Genomic DNA, 21,586 nt, shown 5'->3' on the forward strand with positions numbered 1-21,586 from the left:
AAACAAACAAACAGAAAAACCCCAACCAAAACCCTCCAAACCTGCTGCCTCTACCCAGGGTGATAATCCTTTTGATCAGATTTAGGGTGCTCAGCACCAGCTGCTCCTTCCTTGCTGGGAAGGGCCCCTTTCAGGATGGCTGTTCGAGTACCCTCTAATTTTCCTCTCTGTACCTTCAGGAGCTGCTGCTAGTGCGCACTCTGTGAAGTAGAGAAGTGATCATCTGATCATCGATCATCTGCTCGCTGGTACAGCTGCGAGTGACCCAGAACAGCACATCCTGCAACCATGGTGTACCAAAAAGCAGGTAAAATTTAACTAGGTGCTGCTCTCATCCCTGGTCATGCTACACAAGTACCTTTATCCTTTGGATTCTTAGACCCCCATAGGCTGAGGCAAAAAGTGGTTTATAGAAATTACTCAGTGTTTTACTTCATTTTCTATTTTAAATGAGGATTTAAGAAATCTGGTGATGTGTGGGGTGAAAGTGTGGTTATAAACGGTGCAGCTATGGCACTGGTACAATTCACCAGTCCTTGGAAGGGCATGTAGGAAGGGTTTCTGAAGGAAAGAAATGAGAAGGTTAACCAGTGATGTGAAATCTAAGCCAAATGGCAGTTGCCAAAATACTGTAGGGCAAGTGAGCAGAAACCTAGAGTTGAACAGAGCTGCGTTGCTTGTTATGAAACCAGGGACAAAGGAGACATGGAGGAGGGTCTGTTTCCTCTAACCTTGTTTTTCTGTAGCTTGTTTTCCCAGCTCTGTTTCTTGCCAGCAAGGTTGACCTCTCAAAATTATGGTATGTACTTGACTGGCATGTTCTTATTAAGAACGAGTTTGATTAAAACAGGGGACTTGTCATCGGGAGGACATCCAGAGAAGTTAGAGTAAAGCAATTAGGGTCAATATGCATTCACTTAAAGTGCATAGTTATTCTCAAGTGGGGTTTCTTGTTCAGGTCCAAAGCTGCCTGTGATCTGAACTTGGTTTGGTTTACATCTGACTGGCCTTGCTTCCTCTGCATAAGGATCCAGTGTGTATTAATGTCCTGCTGTCACTGGTGTGCCTTAACTCTTCTGGACATTTCTGTACAGCTAAACCACTATGAACTTGTGAATACACCGATTTTTTCAGATGCTCATAACAAATTTTGCTAGAGTGAAGTATTTTATTTTAGCCCACAGGATGGTTTTTTAAGCTTCTGTATCAAGCACTGTAATGGGAACAGGAGCTCTAGATGTACATGTTTGCAAAAAGGTTTTGTGTTGAATTGTAGGAGACAGCACATCTTGGACAGTTAATTCAGAATTGTTGCTTCCCAGCCATCTCTTGTGTGGCTATGGAAAGATTTCCTTTCCCTTTCAATTTCAGCCTGTGTCCTGAAGCCCAAGAAGCAATCAAAGTAAACAGTGGCTGTTTACTGTCTGGGCAGCTGTCTTCAGTCATTTGTTTCAGCAGCTCCAGTGCAGGTGTTCCCAAAATTCTGTGCTTCCCAAACAAATCTGTACAAGCACAAGCTAGCCTAGCTTTTCTTAATATCTGTAGCAGTTACCTGGGGATGGAATGTAAGCCTACTCACCTCTTTTACTTGTCTAATGCATATGCAGAACACTTCATTCCTTTTGCTTCACAGTAACCTCTTACAGTTGTTGAAGTTCTATGGTGTTTCCTTCTCTCTAGGTTAAATGCCATTTATTTCAGTTCTCCTCCCTGGAACAGTTTTCTAGAGCTCTCGGAGTTCCTGTTCTCCTTTCTTCCCCCCCACCCCCTTCAGCTGGCTGCCCTTTTCGACATGGGATACATGACACAACCCAACACCAGCTGAGATGTCTTAGAAATGAGGCTTGAGTTTGTCATTCTTCTGTCAGTCCTTCCAGTAGCAACTATTGATTTTGCTATTTACTGTGAGGTGTGGATCAAGACATTTTCAAAGACATTTGAAGCTCGCAAACATTGCATGAAGGAGTAAGTCTGGACTGCAGGTCTGAAAAGGGGAGTGATGCCATACCTGCGGAAACTGCAGAGGCTGTGAACATCTGAGGTTACATCAGAATTTCAGGTCTAGGAATATTTCAGCTCTCAAAATTTCACCCAGCTCTGGGAATGTTTGTATTTCCACCTGCAGTGTGTGGCTACACGAGCTCTAATTGGGCAGAGGTAGCAGCAGAGCTGTCACGCTGAACACGCCCGAGGTAGGGGCTGATACTTGCTGAGTGTTCAGTCAGCTTCTGCGACAGCCTTTGCAGCCTGGAGGGTGACTATCGCAGGTGGCTGAACTTGAGAACTGCCCTGCCGCATGTCTGACAGCGCTGGCCGTGCCATGCACCCGGATCCGGGCCGGGGCTGGCATGAGCCGGCCTCGGAAGGCTGCGCTGATACACGAGTGAGTTCTCTCCCCTGGCCGGGCAGCCTGGGCTCGCAGTGCCGCGTGTGCGCTGCCCGCATCGCTGTCTGCAGCGCAACTTTGCGGCTTTTGGCGCAGCTGGTGGCGGAGATGGGGATGGGGACCCTGGGGACCCGCGCAGGTTCCGGGGCGCGGCGGAGTGCCCGGGGGAGCCGGGGGGTGGCGGTGCGGGGTCACGGAGCCCGGGGCCGGAGAATGGGGGGCTGCTCTGGGGACGGGCAGGGGCACCGGGCGGGACAGCGCGGTGAGCGCCGCTGCCCGGGGCTCGGGGGCGGCTCCCGCACGGACGCTCGGCCAGGGACGCGTGTCCGCCTGGCCGGGCGGGGGTCGGCCCGCGGGGCAGGGCAGTGCTCCGTGGCGGAGGCGAGGCCGAGCGGAGCGGCGGCCCCGCCTGCCCGGAGGGGCGGGGGTCGGGGCGGTCCCCCCGCGCCGGGGCTGCGGGCGGAGGCGGCGGCGGCCCCCGGCAGCTCCTCCCCCGCCCGAGTTACAACCGGTTCGTGCCGGCCGCGGCCCGCCCGCCGCGCCGCGATGCGGGGCTGCCCCGGCTCCCCGGGGGCGGCTCCGGGCCCCCGCCCCACGCGCCCCCCGCCCGCAGGTAACGCGGCCGGGACCCCCATTCGGGGTGGGGAGCGGGGCGGGCGCGGCCGGACGGACGGACAGACGGAGCCCCCGCAGGGGCCGCTGCCCCGGTTCGGCCCGGCCCGGCCCGGCTCCGCTCTGCGGCGGGAGCTGCCCCGGGGGCTGGGGCGGGCGGCGGCAGGGCCGGGCCGGGGTCCCCGGGAGCGGCTTCGGGAAAAGGAGCCGGAGCGGATCGTGCTGCCGGCCCGGGCGAGCGCATCGCTTGCGGTGCCCGTCGCCGGCCGCCCCTCGGTGCTGGCTGTCTGTGGTGCCTCCCGGGGTGCCCTGTGGGCACCGGGCGGTGTGGGCACCGGCACCTGCCGCGGGCACACGGCAGCGGTGCTCGCCCGTCGCCATCGGGGCTCGCCCACTGCGGGAGTCCGCCGACCCCGGCCGTGCCCACTGCGGGCACCTCGGCGGCTGCCCCGGAGCGGGGCACTGCGGCCCGGCCGTGCGTGGCATGGGGACGGCAGCGCGACCTTCAGCCGCCTCCCGGTGCGCGTCACTGCGCGGGTGAGCGCTCCCCGTCGGAGCCGGCCCGCAGCTGGAAGCGTCAATGTGTAACGCGGGGCTGTGGGCTGGCCCCGAGGGCGTGGGGAGAGGCCAGGCGAGCAGGGGGCTATAAGAGCCCGTCCGTCCCCACGGAGACCCCGGCCAAGGGCCGTCCATCCCCACGGACGGACAGAGATGCTGCAGGGAAGCCTCGCAGGTTGCGATGCGTAAGGCGGCGCGCGTCGTGCTCTCGATTTGCAGAGGGGATCGCTGGTAAATCATGTTGGCTGCTGGTTTCTAGCAGCGCCGGCTCACATCTGCCTGCATGGATGCGTGCTAGTGGCCGACAGGGACCAAAGTTGTGCTTTCGGGGGGTTTCCATCCGCTCTAGAGCAGTGAGGCTCTGGAAACAGGTAGGACTGGTTCTGCTGAGCTGACAGATTTGTACAAAGCTGGCTGGTTTGTGTGCTGCCCCACTGATGCTTCTTAATGTAAACTAATTTTGCACAATAGAAAAACGTTATTATCTTGTTGGTAAATTTTGTCCTGGTGTTTTGTTTTGTTTAAAATTTCACACTTCTGTCATCTGTGAGAAATAGGAGGAAACATTGATATTGACACCTCTCTTACTTAACTCACAGAAGGGCAGGTAGAGAAGTGAGAGAAATAGGCAGACCTGAATAACTGAGAACTAGAAGAGAAATATATATATATATATATATATATATATCTTCAGTGTCACACAGGAAGCTACTGTAGTTAAACACCAGTTTAAGTCTGATGTCGTGGAAGTACAGATGCATCTTCCAGAGAATTAATTACAATGCTTGTGTGTCAGTACACTTGCAGGTGTTTGGAAATGATCAGTGTGTTTAAAAGCACCTATAATGAGCTAGTCTCCTGCTCTAGATGTTACTTGCAAGCTAGGGGTAGCAGAAATTTCAGATGGTAATTGCAAGAACTTGCCTGAAAAATAAACAGAAATTTACAAGAAGTCTGATTCAGCTGAAAATGAGGGATGTTACTTTTCTGGCTGGTACTGTCTTGATTTGCACCAGTGCCTTGCAAAACTCGAGGAGCCCGGTGTTAATCACGCAGGGTGTCTGCTGACATCAGCTTTCTTCACAGCCATGTGCTGCTTGCAGAAAGCAACACGCTCACCCCGGCTCTGGCTGCACAAAGAACAAACTGGAAACAATCACATTGCTACTGTCTTTCTCAAGATTCCCTTTGCCACAGATTAATACAAGTTGCTGTGCTGAGGGCTAATGTTTCAGTGGTGCTCATGTTCTTTTTTTGTGCTCATCTGTCATCTTTAAGCCAAATTCTAAGATTTATAGGAAGGGAGTTCAGTGTTGTGATAATGGTGCTCAGAGCAAAGCAAATAGTTGCAGCCAGACACTTCTCTCTTTCCACATTGGAGCTGTTGTTCAGTTTGTTCTCTAGGGTTTCTTTTTGTTGTGGTTGGTAAAGGCTTTCATCAAGCAGCTCTCTTCCTCTGATTCTTATTCGCAGTGAGTACAACTCACTGAAAAGCTTTTTCTCACCAAATTTCAAGTTACTATTCAGTTCTTTATGCTTCATGTCTCTTTTTCAGTATTTTTAATTTAATTTGGTTTCCTGGAGTTTAAAACAATATCCCTAGGCTTAGAGAACAGAAAGGTTTGTGGAACTGTTCCCACCTGAATCCTGAATCTTAAACAGTTGTTTATCTGTTACCAGGATCACACAAGACTTCCTGGTTGGTTCTGAGAAAAAAACCCAAAACTGTTGACTCCCCTCACTCCCTTCTGTGTGAGCTTCTGCTTCTTCATTTTTGGTGTCCACATTTGTCTTTACAGTTTGTGTCCTCCTTCTACACAGACAGAAAATAGTGAAAGGCACTTTGGATCCCTCCCAAGTCGATGCACAGATTTGATGTCCATGCAAATGAAGGTTTAATTCTGCCTGTCAGTTCTTTTCCCTGCTACCAAGCTGTTACAGTACAGCTTGCCCCTTTTGGAGAAGCATTAAACAATGTGCCAGTAGAAAGCTGACCTCCATGGTCCCAGCAGTGGCTTGGTTGTGCAGGACATCTTTCACTATCATAGCCAAGGGCTCTGGGGAACAGGCTGCTCATGCAGGTCTGGCAGCTCCCTGCTGTCTGTGGCTTTCAGCCTTCAGGGGAGTTAGAAAATACCCCAGTTTAGGTATCAGGCACACAGCAGTGTGAGGTGAAGGAATTACCTGCAAAAACAGCAAGGGAAGGAAAGGGAGGAGAAGGGAAGGGAAAGCCAGGTCATTAGAAACTGACCCTGGGATTTCATAGACCTGTTATACCCCAGAGGATGATTTCTAGGGGGGAAATGATGGTAGTTGTTACTTTTTACTTGACAGTTGTGGACTGTGAATGGCTTGGAACATTCAGAGAATAGAGATGGTTGATACCTAAAGTTTTGTTATTTAGCTAAAAGATGCAAAAAAGATCTGTGATGCAGAGTTGTCAGCATGTAGAAGGTCAGCACTTCTACTGCTGTAAATTGGGTACAGTTGGTTAAATTCAATTACACTCTGCAGCATTGCAGCAGGTGACAAACTAATCCAGAGCTTTAGTCTTTCTATTAGAAGAGACTACGTGACCAAAGACTAGAAAAACTTTTTTCCTCTCCTGCCCAGTCCTTGCTTCCTTCCCATGAAATGTTTAGAATAGCAGAACTGAACTCAAGAGTTGTCTTTGTGCTAAATTTTAGGGCACCAATATAATGGAAATCAATGTAACAGCCAAAATGTGTTTGTTTTCTAAAGTTTATTTTTAAACAAATATGAGTTGGGGCTATTCACTGTCTACCTCCATTATTGTAGAGTTTTTCTGAAAACTTCCTTGCTTTGTCTCATTGTCTGCTTACAAAGCTGTTACTTATTTCCACTATTTTTTTCCTCTAGGCAGGGACAAAACAAGCCAAGTGAAAATCACTTAATTCCTGGACAGATGCATAGGTCAGCTCTTGGGGACTGCATTCAAATAACTCAAATATTTGGTGTGGAAATGCAGGGATCCCTTTTTGTGTAAAGGGTATTGTTATAGGAAAATGCCTATGAATTCTGGCTATCCCAGCTGCCACTCTTGTATCTCTCAGGATCAAGGGACACTCGCCAGGCATTGCAGTGAGTTACAGCTTATATTTATAAACTGAAACAAATAACTTTGTAGCATTTGTAACTGGGAATGTTGTATCTTCAAGGACAGTCAGTATATTAAAATGGTAAATCACTCCCAAAGGACCCAGGACGTCAAAATGTTTTTTACATTAGTAGGCGATGTTTTTGTTATTTGAGGGCTCAAGGCTGCTGTCAGATGTTAATTAATTGCAGGAGATCAGTACTTCTCCACTGAGATAACTTGTTTGCTTCTGAAGTTCCTCTGAGAAGATTTTAAAAAGAAGAAATGTCATGTGAAGCCACCATTTTTTCAGAGTTGTGTTAACTATTGCAGTGATATGTTGGCTGAAAACTTGCTTTGTTCTTTTCTGCAGGTGGTTGTCACATGAAGGTACCTTTATAGGAAGCTGACGGATTTTTGCCATCATCTGTGAGTATCTACTCTCAAAGTAACATTTAACTGCATTTGTAAACTAGAACTGGCCTTTTCATGTCTCTATACAATTCCTCAAAATTTTATACTATAGTGGTTTTGTTAAGTTTTCCATGCATATTCTTAAAAATTGCCCAAGAAAAGGGTGTGAGGATCTCAAACGGGAATTCTGTTATTGTCTGCTTGTTTTCCCCATTGCTTTTGTACAGCAGTAATTTTTTTTTTCCATTTCCTCTGGGTTCCTAAGTCAGAAAGGCAGTGCAATGCATTTATTTTTCTGCTTTGCCTCTTGGGAGTCTCCCAGAGCAGAGCTGTTACTGCAGCAGTCTTAATGCTTAAGCTGCAGTGTGGAGATGGTCTTTGGGTATATTTCATGAAGAAAACAGGGTAAGATCTTACCTCTTTCTATCTTCCAGGGTGAAGGAAATAAAACTATTGAGAATCATATATCTGGTTAGTGGCAGAGCCAGGGGCAGAGCATGTGTTTTGTGTTCATCACCTGGGCAGATTTCTTCCTGTAGAGAGGGAAGGCAGACTGGCTGTGTGCACAGGGAGACTCCAGAGCAATGTAGCCTGGAAAACCTCTAAATCTGCTAGATTTTGGAAGTATTGATCCCTACATTCACTCGCTAGTCTTGAGAAGATGTGAGGCTGGTGGGTTATTTGCAGCCATAGGTACACAGGGGATGGATTGAGCCATGCCCAGGAGCAAGGTGGTATTTCTGGAGTCCAGGCGGTGATTGCCAGTTTGGGGAAGGCTGATGTGTGCCAATTGCACAGAGGGAAGACACTCTAACAGGTTATAGCAGATTTTTGTACGCGTGTTTGCTGCTGTCATGTCTTGGCATATGAGCCACGCCTGTACACAGTCTTAGAGCTCACTTCACTAATATATTTGAAGTGATTTTTGGATGCAGCTCTACACATTGCTTTGTTGACAGAGCAGAGTACTTAACTGTTACTACTGCCAAAATGTCAGTCTTCCTCTTGATCTGCCCCTCTCAGAGTGCACTATCTGGTGGCAAACACCTTAGTGAATGGAAAGGTACTGAGTATAGATTTATTGCTCCTTTTTTGATATTCATGGCTTTAACAGCAGGTGACCGTGGGGCTCTTTTGCTGAAGCGTGGCAGATATTATTGCCTGAAGTTTTCACAAAGCCTGTTTAGCACTCAGCAAATGAAATGCTTTTCTGTCATGCAGTGCAGGTGTATGTACAACTCATGGTGCTTTAGGTGCTGCTGTCCTGTTAGCAGCAGAGGTGCAGCGTGGCAGTTCCAGTTCCCTCTCCCTGTGTGCTGTGCTGCTCGTGCAGAGTGGCTGAACCCAGCCCTGGCTGAAGGTGCCATCTCTGCACGGCTCCCCTGTGCCCACAGCCCTTGGGCAGGCACTGCTCTGACACGGCTCTCTCGGGGTTCTGTCTGCACAGGTGCTGCCCTGCCTCTGCGCCCACCCAGCTGCCAGGATGGTGTTCCGCAAGCCGCCGGACGGGGGCTGGGGCTGGGTGATTGTTCTCGTGTCCTTCTTCACCCAGTTCCTGTGCTACGGATCGCCGCTGGCCGTGGGAGTCCTGTACCTGGAGTGGCTGGATGCTTTTGGAGAAGGGAAGGGCAAGACTGCTTGGGTTGGGTCGCTAGCCAATGGAATTGGATTGCTTGCCAGTAAGTGCAGAAGCAGGATCTGTTTTAAATTGAAAAGTTTCCAATTGGTGCTTTTGTCTGTGTGTGCTTTTGGAATTGAATCAAAGATAGCTGCAAATGAGGGTGCTGCATTTTTGTTTTAGGTCAGGATGGGTAAGAAGATTACATTTATGGTTTCATTTATAGTTACATTTATGCATAAACCAGAGGAATATAATGATAAAAGAGCAAGAAAAATATTCCCTTTAGAAAATTCAAACTGATTGTATTTGAATAAACTAGAAAAGCCACACTCTGGGAAGCTGAACAGCAATTTTGTTGATGCAATTTTTTTTTTTTAAATGAGATTTTAAGACTAACATTTACATTATTGTCTTAAAATCAGAGCAAGTCTGTTAGTCTGAAATGGTTCAAGTGCTTTATGGAAAAAAGTCAATAAACTTCTTACCAATTTTTCAGCTCTAGCAGTAATCCTACCAGTGAGGGGTGTGTGAGGGCTCCTTTGCATTCTTTATTTGAGAAAAAGCTCCTTTGAAAGCTGGAAAGTTATGGGAAACAGTAGCATTATATAAAGCAACTTTACTGGGAGATTTTCTCTAGTAAGACATTGTCACTTGGAGGGTAACAGTAGAATTTTAGGAAAATAAAACCCCACCTTGAAAATTCCTAGGTTGTTGTTTTAAGATCAGGCACGGGTATTTACTGGGTCATATCACTAACTTGCGTCTTTCAAAGATTTACCATGGGAACTATTATCTACTGGATCTGGAAAAAATTTCTTGTCAGCAGGGCAGCTGCTACAGGCAAAAGCAGTAATGTGGTTTAATGGACAAAATGCAGCTCAGGATCCTGAGGAAACTCCTCCTCAAAGGAAAGTTGATTCAATAGCAATACAGACCTGAATAAAGAGCACTGCTTTGTGTGGCCCTGGAACTGACCAAATACTGGTGTCACACCTGGGTTTTTTACCACCAGGCAGAAGAGAAATGGGCAAAGGCAGGTGGATCACTAACCACAATAAGACTGTATTCAGTCTCAGGGTGTTATTGGATAAAGGACTGTAGATTGTTCTTCCATCATCCTTCTTTCATTTTCCTGTGTTATGGGTATTTACTCCTGCTATTCAACAAGACCTCAATATGCTTGAGTGAAAGAGTGAAGTGGGAGAAAAATAATGATAAACAAGGTAATTACTGAAGGAAAAACTAGGCAGAAGGAAATTTCAAGAGAACCCCCTTTTAGGAGACCAGATGTCTCTGCCTCAGTTCCCTTTCCCTTATGTCAACATCGTGCTAGTTTCCAGATTTTAGTGCCCTTTGTCTTGCTACTGTGAGCAATTCTCAGCAGTGTGCTTTGTAGCTGGCTGGTTTTTGGCTGGGGTAGAGTTCAGTTCCTTCTCAGTGGCTGTGTTTTGGATATGTGCTGAATGCAGGGTTGATAATGTAGAGATGTTTTTCTTCTTGGTGAGCAGGGCTAACAGAGCCAAGGTCTTTCCTGCTGTTCCTGCTGCCAGGCTGATGAGGAAACTGGGGCTGCACAGGAAGTCAGGAGGAGATAACCCAGGACAGGTGACCCCAGCTGACCAAAGGGATGTTCCAGGCCATGTGACAGCACACTCAGTGTATAAACTGGGGGGAGAAGGAGGAAGGGGGATCTTCTAAGAGATGGCATTTGTCTTCCCGAGTCGCCATCACATGTGATGGGGCCCTGCTGTCCTGGAGATGGCTGAACTTGCCCTGCCATGGGAAGCAGTGAATGAATTCCTTGGTTTGCTTTGCCTGCATGCAAAGTGTGCTTTGCTTCCCTGTTAAACTGCCTTTATGTCAGCCCAGGAGTTTCCCAGCTTTTACGCTTTGAGTCTCCCCATTCCTGCTGGTAGGGGAGTGAGATCGTGGCTGTGTGGGCTTGGTTGTGCCTGGGGTTAAACCATGACAGCAGCAAATGGAAACTCCTGTGATGAATAATACAAATCAAAGGTGCTCTTGTGACTGATTTTGGTATGGAATGATTAAATGCAAGTTTGACAGGTTAGGAGGAGTGCTGTCTGTCCATGTGATTTTATTCTTTCAGTTTGGCATTCAGAAGCTTAATTCCTACCCCTTATGCCTTCAAAAGAAAGTACAGGGAGGGTCTTTTAATTACATTGATGTTATCAGAGTTGACTGAAAACAAAGCCTATGTTCCCAGCTTTACCTAAAATGAAAGATCCCGCTGTTTGTCAAGCTGGGATCTGACCCTAATGATAAATCTACTAAATTTCCTCCTTAAAAGTATGCAGCCTTATGATACAAGTTGTTTAGTTTTAGTTTTCAGCTGATGAATAATGTTATCTTTAAGTGGTACATTTTGAAGGGGCCCTTGATTAGTGTGATGGATGTTTAGAGAATGTAACCAAATTACTTCTAAATTTTCTTTAAAGCCTGTAACTTGATACAGTCATTTTGCCAAGACTCCCACACTTTTAACTAGGGCTCTACTGGAGAGCTTTCTTCAAAGGCTCTTCTGTGAGTTTTTTTCAATTTAACATCACCTTTCTGAAGCTGTAGATGCCAGACTGGAAAAGGAATGACAATCATGGTAGATTAGCAGCCAACAGACAGGAGATAAATCAGAGTCTGTTTTCTTAGGAAGACTTTTCCAATTGATAGTACTGGCAATCACATTCACCAGCTTCTGTACCAGAGAAAGTTAGGACCAGTGACTCTGCTGTATTAGTGCTGTAATTTCACCAAACTCAAGAAGATATATAAGGCATCTGGCACAGAAAAAGGTTCTCTGTCTTCCCTTTCTTCTGCACATGCAGTCTGAAACTTCTTTTTAAGCCGCTGATGCTGGTGAGCACTTTCACGTTTGCTGCATTGGTATCCTTTGTAAAATGTTTACTTCTGACTTCTGTGAGAGCTAAACTTAGACTGCAGACATAGAAACCCAGTACAGCACCTTGTTTATTTGGATTCATTTCCTGGGCACCTGGTGTTCGATTTCTGTCCTTTTGCTCGCAGCACAGACGGTGTTGCTGAGGCCAGTGCCCAGCCTGAGCTGGACTGTTCCCCTCTTCATCTGGGAAGGGAATGGGGCAGGGATCTGGCTGAGCTCCTCCTCACAGGATGGCTTGGGTCGTGACTTTCTGTGATGAAACCCTACAGAGCAGTGCAAGAAGTGTGCCTAGAAGAGTGAAAGACAAGCATCAGTGTTGTTGTGGAAGGCAGAGTGTTGTTGTGCTCTGCAGAATTAGGTGTTATGACTGGTCAGGCTGTGGCAAATGGGGCACATGGCCCTGGGGCTTGTTCAACAGGAAGATATTGAAAAAGTTTAGTAGATTTCCCTTACTAAAACAGGCCAGAGGAGGATATTATATGTACTCTTGAACATCATGTGTTTCTTCTGCACCAAATGTTCTTAATTTTGCGTCCATTTGGAGCCTGAAATTAAATTTAATCTGTGTTCCACTTGTTAAAAGCAAAACAAAGACCTTGGCGCCTGTAGTTGGCACCACAGCTGTTTATAGTAAGAGTTGACTTCACAGTCCTTGGCATAGGAGGAGACATCAGCAATGTCTCCATTCCCACTTCCCTTCAATAATGGAGGGGGAGAGCAAAGGGAGGATTCTCTCTTGGAAGGCACACCTTGGTAATTTGATGGGATGTTTCTGCTGATCTGAGGCATTCAGTGCTAGCTGCTTAAAAAGCTTAATTTTGTGTTTTCAAGCAACAATTTTACTACTCTATAACTGCTTTTGCAGCATCTACATACTTTTGAACACAAACCTCACACAGACATAGCCCCCACTGTAAGGTATGGATGCTGTAAATGGCTTGTGCACAGGGGAGAAGGGTGTCCCCAAGATTCCTCTGAAAAGAAGCCCAGTTCATAGAACAACTTTTTTTAGAAGGGAGCTGTCTTTCCAATCAGCTGGGGGTGGGTTGCTGCCCAGTGTGAAAAGCTTTTTTTCTGATCTGTATTCATATACAAAATACAGGCATTTGGAGAATATTATATTTATTATAACCAGGTTTTAGAAATGTGCTTAATATGCAAAACATATTCTTGTATTCTGTCCAGTGGATTTTACATGCAGTCCATGAGCATTTTTTGTACTCTGCAGTTTCAACAGGCTCGGACAGATGCCCAGGTAGGGTGGGTCAGATTAATGCAGATGATAAGAAAAATAACTCAGTTGTCCAATACAGTTTGTTTAGCAAAAGGTTTCGTGCATGAGGTGAAGGAGGGAGGACCCTTGAGATTAGTGAGTGGAGGGGAGGGAGTGTTGTTTTGCAGGGTTTTTTTTTTTTACTTTATGTGAAGATATTGAGGAAGAAAGTGATAGTTCCTGACGTCCACAAAACGACTTTTTATTTGTCAGGAGATCAGCATATTTCTGTAGATTTAAGTTTCTGAGTGCAGCAGGTGGCTTGTTTTTATAGTTCAGGAAGGACTCACTGACACATTCTGATCTCACAGAGGGTAAAATATTTAATTCAAAATAATAATAAAAATACCAATGTATAAATGATCCCTCCTAGGTGTTCTTCCTCCTTAGTCCCTCTGTATGAAGATCTCCTGTGAAAACCAATCTTCCTTCTGTTTCTCCTTCCCATTTTGTCTGGGGATCTTGTTGACTGATCCCCTGATAATTGTGATGCTGACTGCAAGCTGTGACAGGTCGTGTGCAGAAGAGCAGTGCCTGTTCCTGTGCTGAGTCTTTCTTCCTAGAGTTAGCTGTCATTCCAATAAACTGTGCTATCTTTTTTTGATTGAGTTTGGTCTAGTTTTAAGATACATCATTTGGGAAGGAAAAAGCCCTGAGGATTTTATTTGTAAAAGAGGTAAATATTTATCAATGTCATAAAATATTGTACTAGTTCCAGTGCTAACCCCTGGAGCTGCTGGCAAACTGAACAAAATGCTGGCTTAAAAGCTATTTTTCATGCTTACTAGTGAGGATTGCCACTGGGGTTTTTTTATGTTGTTCATATTATGGTGGGAGTCAGCTAATGAAAACCTTTGTGCTGCCTGAAGATTTGTTTCCTGTGTGGCTGTATGCAGACTCCTGCCTTCCTCAGAATGCCCACTTTGAGCAAAATCCACAGGGCAGGTCTCAGTCCTATTCTGCGAAAGTTGGATTTTTACTGGAATTTACTGCCTTGAACCCAGTGTGCTTCAAACATTTGTAAAGAATGACAAGTTTGTGTACAGTCAACTCCTGGGCAAATACCATGGCAATAACTGAAGGTGCTGTGCCTGGTGGAAAAAAAAATTCCAGTGCTATGGGAAACAGAGAAGGGGCAGCAGTGCAAGGAGGCAGGAAAGGACAAAGATGCTGGTTATCTGGGGGATTTTCTTTTGTGACTCATTTTCTAGCAGTCTGATGAGTGTGAAAGTCATGCCTAGTGTGAATGGGAAGATGAAGCTGTTTTTCTGCTCAGCTCAGAGACCTATAATAATTATTTTAATGTTTACACTGGCTCTCCTTCTTATAAGCAGGGCTGTTGCTGAGTTGCCAGATGTCTTGCTGTGTGAGATGGCAGATTAATACTGAGCTCACTGGAGCAGGTTCTTCAGTTTTGTGCAGGCTGTTTTTCCATGTTAGAGCAAAAAGATCTCTTTGTACTCTTTGTTCTCCTTTGGGATTAGATTTTGTAAGTGGAGAGGCTGGAAGAGGCTCTCCTTGGGCCTTGTCAGGGATGCTTTTGATCATTTTCCAGTGGAGATGTCCATGTCAGGTTATGAAGCCACATCCTTCAGCTCTGTGCCTCTCTTGTTCTGGCTTGGGGTCAGAGGGTCCAGTTTCACCTGGGATGCTCTAGTAGGGGTCAGTGATGTCTGTACCAGCAATACCCCACCAGACTGGACAGAGACCTTCTGAGAGTGGTCTCAGAATAAAACACAGAGAGCAGGTGGAAGGGAATTGCTGTTTGTTTTAGCAAGGTAGTAGGTCAGAAATAAAGAATAGAAAGAGTGCAAATTCCTCTGCTTAATTGTATTATGTTAACACTGCCTTATGTTCTTTTAGTGTAGAGGAATTCTTTATATAATACAGAGTCAATCCTTTGTTCATTTTTAAATCCTGTGGTTTTAGGAAACATACCAATCTTAATGTGCCAGTTCTAGTAATTAATTCTAAGAATCAGCAACAATCTAATGTTCTTAGCTTTTGTTCTCAGCATGTTACTCTGCCCAGGTTATGCTGGCCAGCTTTCATTCCCACAGTGTGCTGACTCTTGAGAAGCAGTAAGTGCTTAGATCTTCCTTTTACATTGCTTCCAAAATCCAATTAAACCTTTCTTTCCTGGAATATTTTCTTGATTCCTCTGTAACTCTGACTCTTTCCCTGGATAAGCCCCAGCTCAGACTCACCCCCCTTCATGTTCCCTGGGCAGATAGCTCTAATGTAGGGCAAAAGTTCTGGCCTGCCTTGTCTTTGAGGATCATTTCACCTGCTGACGAGTCTCTGCTCCTGCCTGCCTGAGCTGCTTGTCCCGTGGCTGGCAACCACAGGAAAGCCTTGCCTGCATTCCCAGCTGCTCTCTCCTGTCTACAAACCTAGGCAAGCACCGTGCCCAGGCTCCAACTGTTTACCTCGTATCACCTTTCTGGGCTCACCTCCCATCTGCTGGGAGTCTGTTACGTGAGTCAGGGAGCACTAACCTTGACAAATGGCAGACTCCAAAGTTACTGCTTTTGCAGATTGAGTCCACCATGGTGTGTATGTGTATCACTTCAAACGAGATGCAGATGTTGTAAGGTGGTTTTGTTTGTTTGTATTCAAATAATGGCGTTCATCTGTGTATCTGACTTCTAATCTCAAAGTTGCCGAGTTTAGAAATGAGGCTAACACCTAAGTTTATGTATGAAGGTTTGGAACTGCAGGGTTTCAGATAAGTTGTCTTTGCAAGCCAAGTCCTCACGAGTTGATTATTTATGCAGGGCACCAAGCTTGCACGCTACTTAGGACTAAAAGGTGTATTCCAGGTCACACAGCTGAGAATAAGGGCTTGTTCTACAATTTCTGTGAGGAGAGAACTGGCTGAATAGAGGCAGGGTGTGAATTCTGCCTCACTTTGTTCTTGTTTTGAAAAACTAAGAGAGCTAAGAACCAAGAAATACAGGGGAATAAACCTGAATGTTGTTCTGGCTGCTCCCAGTAGGTGACTTTTATTTTCTATAGTTTTACAGGAGAAGCAGAGATAGGTGCTGGTGTTTACTTGGAATGTTTTTCCTGTTTTTTCCTTCTAGGTCCTGTCTGCAGTATATGTGTATCATCTTTTGGAGCAAGACCAGTAGCTATCTTCAGTGGCTTTATGGTGGCTGGGGGCCTCATGATGAGCAGTTTTGCACCTAACATATACTTCCTATATGTTTCATATGGGATAGTTGTTGGTAAGAAACACCTTCGCTTCATTTTGAGACTCGGTCTTCATTATTTTGAGTGTTGGTTTATGAATATGAAATGGGAAACTGATTCACAGAGGCAGTGGTAGTCTGGGACTTGGTTTATCAAGGAATACTTCACTTTTGGGCACGGGCAGGCTGTTACCATGCAGTAATAGATAAAAACAATGTAAATGTTCACTGTTTGAAAACAGTTTGTCCTCTGTTGACATAATTGTTAGAAATGGAGTAGCTGAGGTTTTACCTAAGGGGTGAAATCAAGCAGATCTTCTGCTGGCATGAAATGCCAACCTTAAAGGAATAATATCTCTTCTGGAATTTTGTCACATACTCATTCTAATTTGATAAATTAGGGATAATTAGGGAGCAGCGCTGTTCTCCACAGAACTGGATTGAACATAAAATGCTGTGCTGGAGGCATGGAAGCGCTGCTCTCCTGGCAGGTGCTGACCTGCCCTCTGTGCTGCCGTGGGTGGCTGATCAAATTAACTGTGTCAGGCATCTGGGCCCCTCTCTGGCCAGCAGGACCCAGCACCGTGCTGGCCGGGCACGGGGCCACGGCCAGGCAGCTCTGCCCAGCTCTGGGGCCAGCCCTGGGCTCAGAGCCCTGCAGTCCTGCCCTTCCACGGAGCACAGAGCTCGGCTGGAGCTCCTCAATCCAGCCTGCTCCACCCAGGATCAGCAGCAGGGATGGCCAGGGGAAGGGAGGTGGCACAGTGCTGAGCCAGGGTTAAAGGGTGCCTCAGCATTACCTGGGGGATTTGTTTCCTAGAGGATATAGCATTTTTTATAACTAACTCTTTTCATCCAGGTCTTGGATGTGGCCTTTTGTATACTGCAACAGTTACCATCACGTGCCAGTATTTTGACAAACGCAGAGGCCTTGCACTCGGTCTGATTTCAACAGGTAGGACTTTTTATTGTCATTCTCTCCAGCTTTTCAACTCTGATACAGTCACCATTACCCTGGCAATAAAAACCAGAAGATTATGTTTTTCTCAGTAACTGAAAGTTACTACTTTCTTAGATCAAAATATCGGTAGCAATGAAGGGAAAAACTGAGGCTTCAGATAAAATAGTAACTACACTTGCAGGTTTATTCAATGGGCCATCAATATAGATGAGGAAAGGATATTCACTGAAAACAGACTCGTGTAGCTTGGGCTGCGTGCCAGGGATAAAGAGGGGAAACATTCCATAGAGAACTCTTTTTCCTCTTTGTTCTTACCCAGGATCAGAGGTGAGAAAGAGATTGGAGATACAGGATATAAATGCTGCATCACCACTACCTCACATTAGCTGTCCCTCTACCCTTTTTAATGGCCCGGGTAGAATGGTTACAGGTGGCTCTTGTGCCATGCCTTGCTTTCTGTGTGCCATGGAGCATCTGCTCTGACCTCTTTTCTCGAGTAGCTGTCAGTGAGGAGACACAGGATCAGTACAGTCAGTGGTGTGAGATACTAATACCACATCCACACAAGCTGGGTGAACAGGAGCTTCTGCAGAAATGTTCCTTGGGATCATTTACAGTGGCTTTGTTTTGCATTCCAGGTAGGTTGCCTTAAAGCCTGATCTTATTGTGCCCTGGTTAATTTTAGTACCTGGAAGGCAAAACAAGCTTGCATTTTGTAATTGATTTTTCCTCTGTTTAGCACCAGACAGTCTTCAGCAAATAATTTTAAAGTTTTTCATATAAATTGACTTGAAAACCAATGTTCTGTGTTTGTGAGAGGACACCCACTAGTTAAAATGGATATGTGCTCACTTCAATCAAGAGCCTTTTCTTTAAATGACTGGGGTTGCATTAAATGCTTGTGCTCCTAGTAATTTCTCCCTCTTCAGTGTTTTCTTCTGAATGGCCACATTTCTCAAATGCATGTTTAGTCCTGTAGAGCTTTAGAAATCACTTTGGAGTAAACTCCCACCAGGCAAACCCTGCTCCTTAAACACCAGGCAGTCAAGGGCTGCTTGGTGAACTCCTGGTCTGTTTTTCTGCCTGGGCAGAGGAATGTGGCAGCAAAGAGAAGAAAGAATTTCCCACTCCAGCATTTTCCCCTAACTGTGCTAACCCAAAATGGTACCTGAAGGGATACATGTATATGAACGCAGGGCAGCGGCTGGCTTATTAGTTGATGTTTTTAATCAGATACACTATTGATCCTACTTGTTTATGAAGTGTCTGCTAGGGTTATTTGTCACAAAGTGTTCAGATATTTTGAGACTTTTTTTATGTTGTGGCTACTCAACAAAGAAACTAACTTCAGGAGGGATGATGACTTATTGGTTCATTAAACTTGGGAGAGAGGAACACAAATGAATTGCCATTCCTGTGGCAGTGTATTCATAGCTGCTGAATTTTGCCAGAGTTGAAGAATGATCTTGGTTCTTCAGTTTAAACCAAACTTATTTTTCTTTTATAGGCTCAAGTGTTGGACTGTTTATATATGCAGCACTGCAGAGAGAGCTTATTGAGCTGTATGGACTGGATGGGTGTCTGCTAATAGTTGGTGCCCTGTCTCTAAATATATTAGCATGTGGCAGCCTAATGAGACCTTTGGAATCGTCCAGTTCTCCTCCACCAGAGAAAATGTTTGTAGACAAAGTCCCAGATCAATATTTTGTTTACCACGAAAAGGAAAAGACGGTTGAAGAAAACATTAGCATCCTTGAAAAGGGCTATATTGATGAAAAACCTGTGAACAATGTGCCTGATTGCAAACAGGATAGCATTTTGAATAAGAATACATTGAGTTCAATAAATGTAAATGAGAAAGACACTTACAAAAAGAAAGTTGTAGAACAGACAAACTTCTGCAAGCAACTGGCCAAGAGGAAGTGGCAGCTCTATTTGACCTACTGGAAGGAAACCATGGTTCTTTTCAAGAACAAAGTATTTTCAGCTCTCTTTGTTGCCATCTTGCTCTTTGATATTGGTGGATTTCCTCCTTCTCTGCTCATGGAAGATGTAGCAAGAAGTGCAAATATTAGTGAAGATGACTATTACATGCCCCTTATTTCCATTATTGGCATTATGACGACTGTTGGCAAACTTATTTTAGGAATCCTGGCAGATTTCAAGTGGGTTAACACTTTATATCTCTACGTAACTACCTTATTAATGACAGGAGTGGCCTTGTTTGCAATTCCATTCGCCAAAAGTTACCTTACATTAGCGATGCTTTCTGGGATTTTGGGTTTTCTGACTGGGAACTGGTCAATTTTTCCGTATGTAACAACAAAGACTGTGGGGATTGAGAAACTGACTCATGCCTATGGGATATTGATGTTCTTCGCTGGACTTGGGAACAGCCTCGGGCCACCAATTGTAGGTAAGGACCAGGTGTAGATATAAACTGAACATGAGCTTGTCACAACCAGACACAATGCTTTTGCGTGATAATAGTTAGGGAAAGATGAAATCAAAATCTGCAACAAAAAATAAAAGCTTTTCTTTTTTGGCTGATTATGTTTGTAATTTGTCTTTGAGGGAAAACACATTCCATGTCGGACAGGTCATACAGTATTTTAGTTTCGGCCTATTTAATTTTATTTTATTTTGCTGTTTGGGTGGTTTTTAATTGTTGTTTCTCTATGTTACCAATTCTGTGTCACGTTTCACTGATGGGCTTCTCTCTTATCCCACCCTCAGGCTGGTTTTACGACTGGACGCAGGAGTACAACACTGCTTTCTACTTCAGTGGCTTTTGTGTCCTGCTGGGGGGATTTCTCCTGCTGTTGGCAGCGCTGCCCTGCTGGAATGCCTGCACCAATCAGAGCTCCAAGCTGCCTCCAAATACTTACTCCTACAAAGTTGCATCTAACGCTTAGGTGACAACTGGAAAACACTTTGCGCCTTTTTATATTATATAGCAAAGTATTTTAGTAATTTTCCACTTATTTATGAAGCCCACAAATCCTCTTTCCACTAGAAAAATTCCATTGTTGCTTGTTGTTCGGTTTCTTTTTCTTCCTCTATTTCTTTTTTTTAATGTTATTTTTAAAAACAGTCTTATTTTGTGTACTATGCACCGTGTTTTCAGCCTTTGTCTACTGTAATTTCCTTTCCCCTGTAAAGGGGATGTTCTGCTGTATTATCAGCTGTACTTTTTTTAAGGGGGGTTGGTATGGAGGGATGAAAACTTTGAAGCAAAAATGGAGGCCTGTTCTTTATAGGAGAAGGCTGGCTTTTCTGCCTCCTTCCATAGGTCTCCAAGTTGCACAATTAGACTTTACAAAACAAGAATTTGCCTTATTAAAATGTAATACTGTGGCAAGGTGCTTTTAACTTCATGCTTAGATTAACTTTTTTGTCTTTTTAAAGTTTCTTCAACTTATGATTAAGTGCCAATTGTGGGAGGGAGAAGAGGGGAAACAAAATCAACCTTGTGTTTCATAACTGAAGTGAACATTGTGATGAAAGTAAAGATTCTTATTACCACTGCGACTAAAAACCATGTTTATAAATACTGCACATTTTGTGAAGCCTGTTTATAAAACTGTTGAACCAAAACCTTTTAAAACCAAGGAATAAATGTGATTGTTGAAACCGTGAAAGGAAATGCTGACTTGGCTATGAAGTTCATAATCTTTTTATCAAGGTTGGAGACATGCTCACTGAAGCTCAGAGGTGAGTGTTGCTAAGCAAGGCACTCAAATTCTGGTGGTCCTGGGGGCCTCTCTTGTTACACAGTTCAGTGGATTAAAGCTGCTGCAAAAAGCTTAATAGGGTTTTTAACAAGGTAGACCTGATTAAAAAGGAGAAATGGTGACAGCAATGTCATCTCTGCTGTTCTTTTTTGGAATGGATATAGCAAGGAGAAAAGGCAGTAACAGAGAGCAAGGAAAAGCATGGGGGAGGGCTAGCAGAAGAGGTTCAGAGAAAGCTGATGGGGAAAGAGTTGCAACACTTGAACACCAAACAAGTCAGTGAGAGAGAGCCCTTGAAACCCCTTGTCTCTAGCTGCAGGCAACCCCTGTGTGCGTGCAGGGTTTTGCTGGCGTGGCTGGGGAACGCCGTGTGATGATGAAGCCTTTCCTGAGCCAGGCAGGTGCTCCAGCAGAGGCAGGGTGACTCGGCTGCCTCTGCCCTGCCCTGTGTGCCCTGTGCAATGCCTTCTGCTTACAGAGCTGCTCTGGTGCCAAGGCTGTGTCTGCGGAGCAGTGACAAATCTGTCCATGGGTGGCACGTCCTGTGCACTTTGGCTTCTCGCTGCACGTTTCACGTTTTGTGGAGAGTGTCCCAAGGCTCGGGTGAGGTGGAAGCTCTGAGCCCTGAGTTACAGCTGAAAATGCCCCAGTAGTTCTCAGCAGGGCTGTGGGCTTCAAGTGTCTGATGTGATTCTGGCTCATGAATAATTCTCAAGGTAAAAGCCAGGCTTGTAAGGAGCAGGCTGTGCTGTCGAAGCGCCGTGCACAGAGTTACTGTGTTTGCACACCTCATTAAGCAAGAGGGATGCAACATCTGAGTGG

General features: G+C 45.4%; 1 protein-coding gene across 3 annotated transcripts; it reads left to right on the top strand.

Moving 5' to 3' along the window:
* The first annotated feature begins 212 nt into the window (after window positions 1-212).
* On the top strand, window positions 213-20,676 carry SLC16A9 (solute carrier family 16 member 9). Of its 3 annotated transcripts, none has more exons than XM_064430034.1 (7): window positions 213-307; window positions 7,027-7,082; window positions 8,515-8,746; window positions 15,962-16,105; window positions 16,929-17,024; window positions 18,538-19,446; window positions 19,767-20,676. In XM_064430034.1, the coding sequence occupies exons 3-7, from the start codon at window positions 8,551-8,553 to the stop codon at window positions 19,943-19,945; spliced, it is 1,524 nt and encodes a 507-aa protein (XP_064286104.1). In that variant the 5' UTR covers window positions 213-307; window positions 7,027-7,082; window positions 8,515-8,550; the 3' UTR covers window positions 19,946-20,676. The 3 variants fall into 3 exon arrangements, with proteins under 3 accessions (XP_064286104.1, XP_064286102.1, XP_064286103.1); XM_064430032.1 differs by lacking the exon at window positions 213-307 and adding an exon at window positions 2,869-2,999; XM_064430033.1 differs by lacking the exon at window positions 213-307 and adding an exon at window positions 3,648-3,927.
* Window positions 20,677-21,586: the final 910 nt, after the last annotated feature.

The sequence above is a fragment of the Passer domesticus genome, chromosome 8 (genome assembly GCF_036417665.1).
Source record: "Passer domesticus isolate bPasDom1 chromosome 8, bPasDom1.hap1, whole genome shotgun sequence".
Taxonomy (NCBI): Eukaryota; Metazoa; Chordata; class Aves; order Passeriformes; family Passeridae; genus Passer; species Passer domesticus.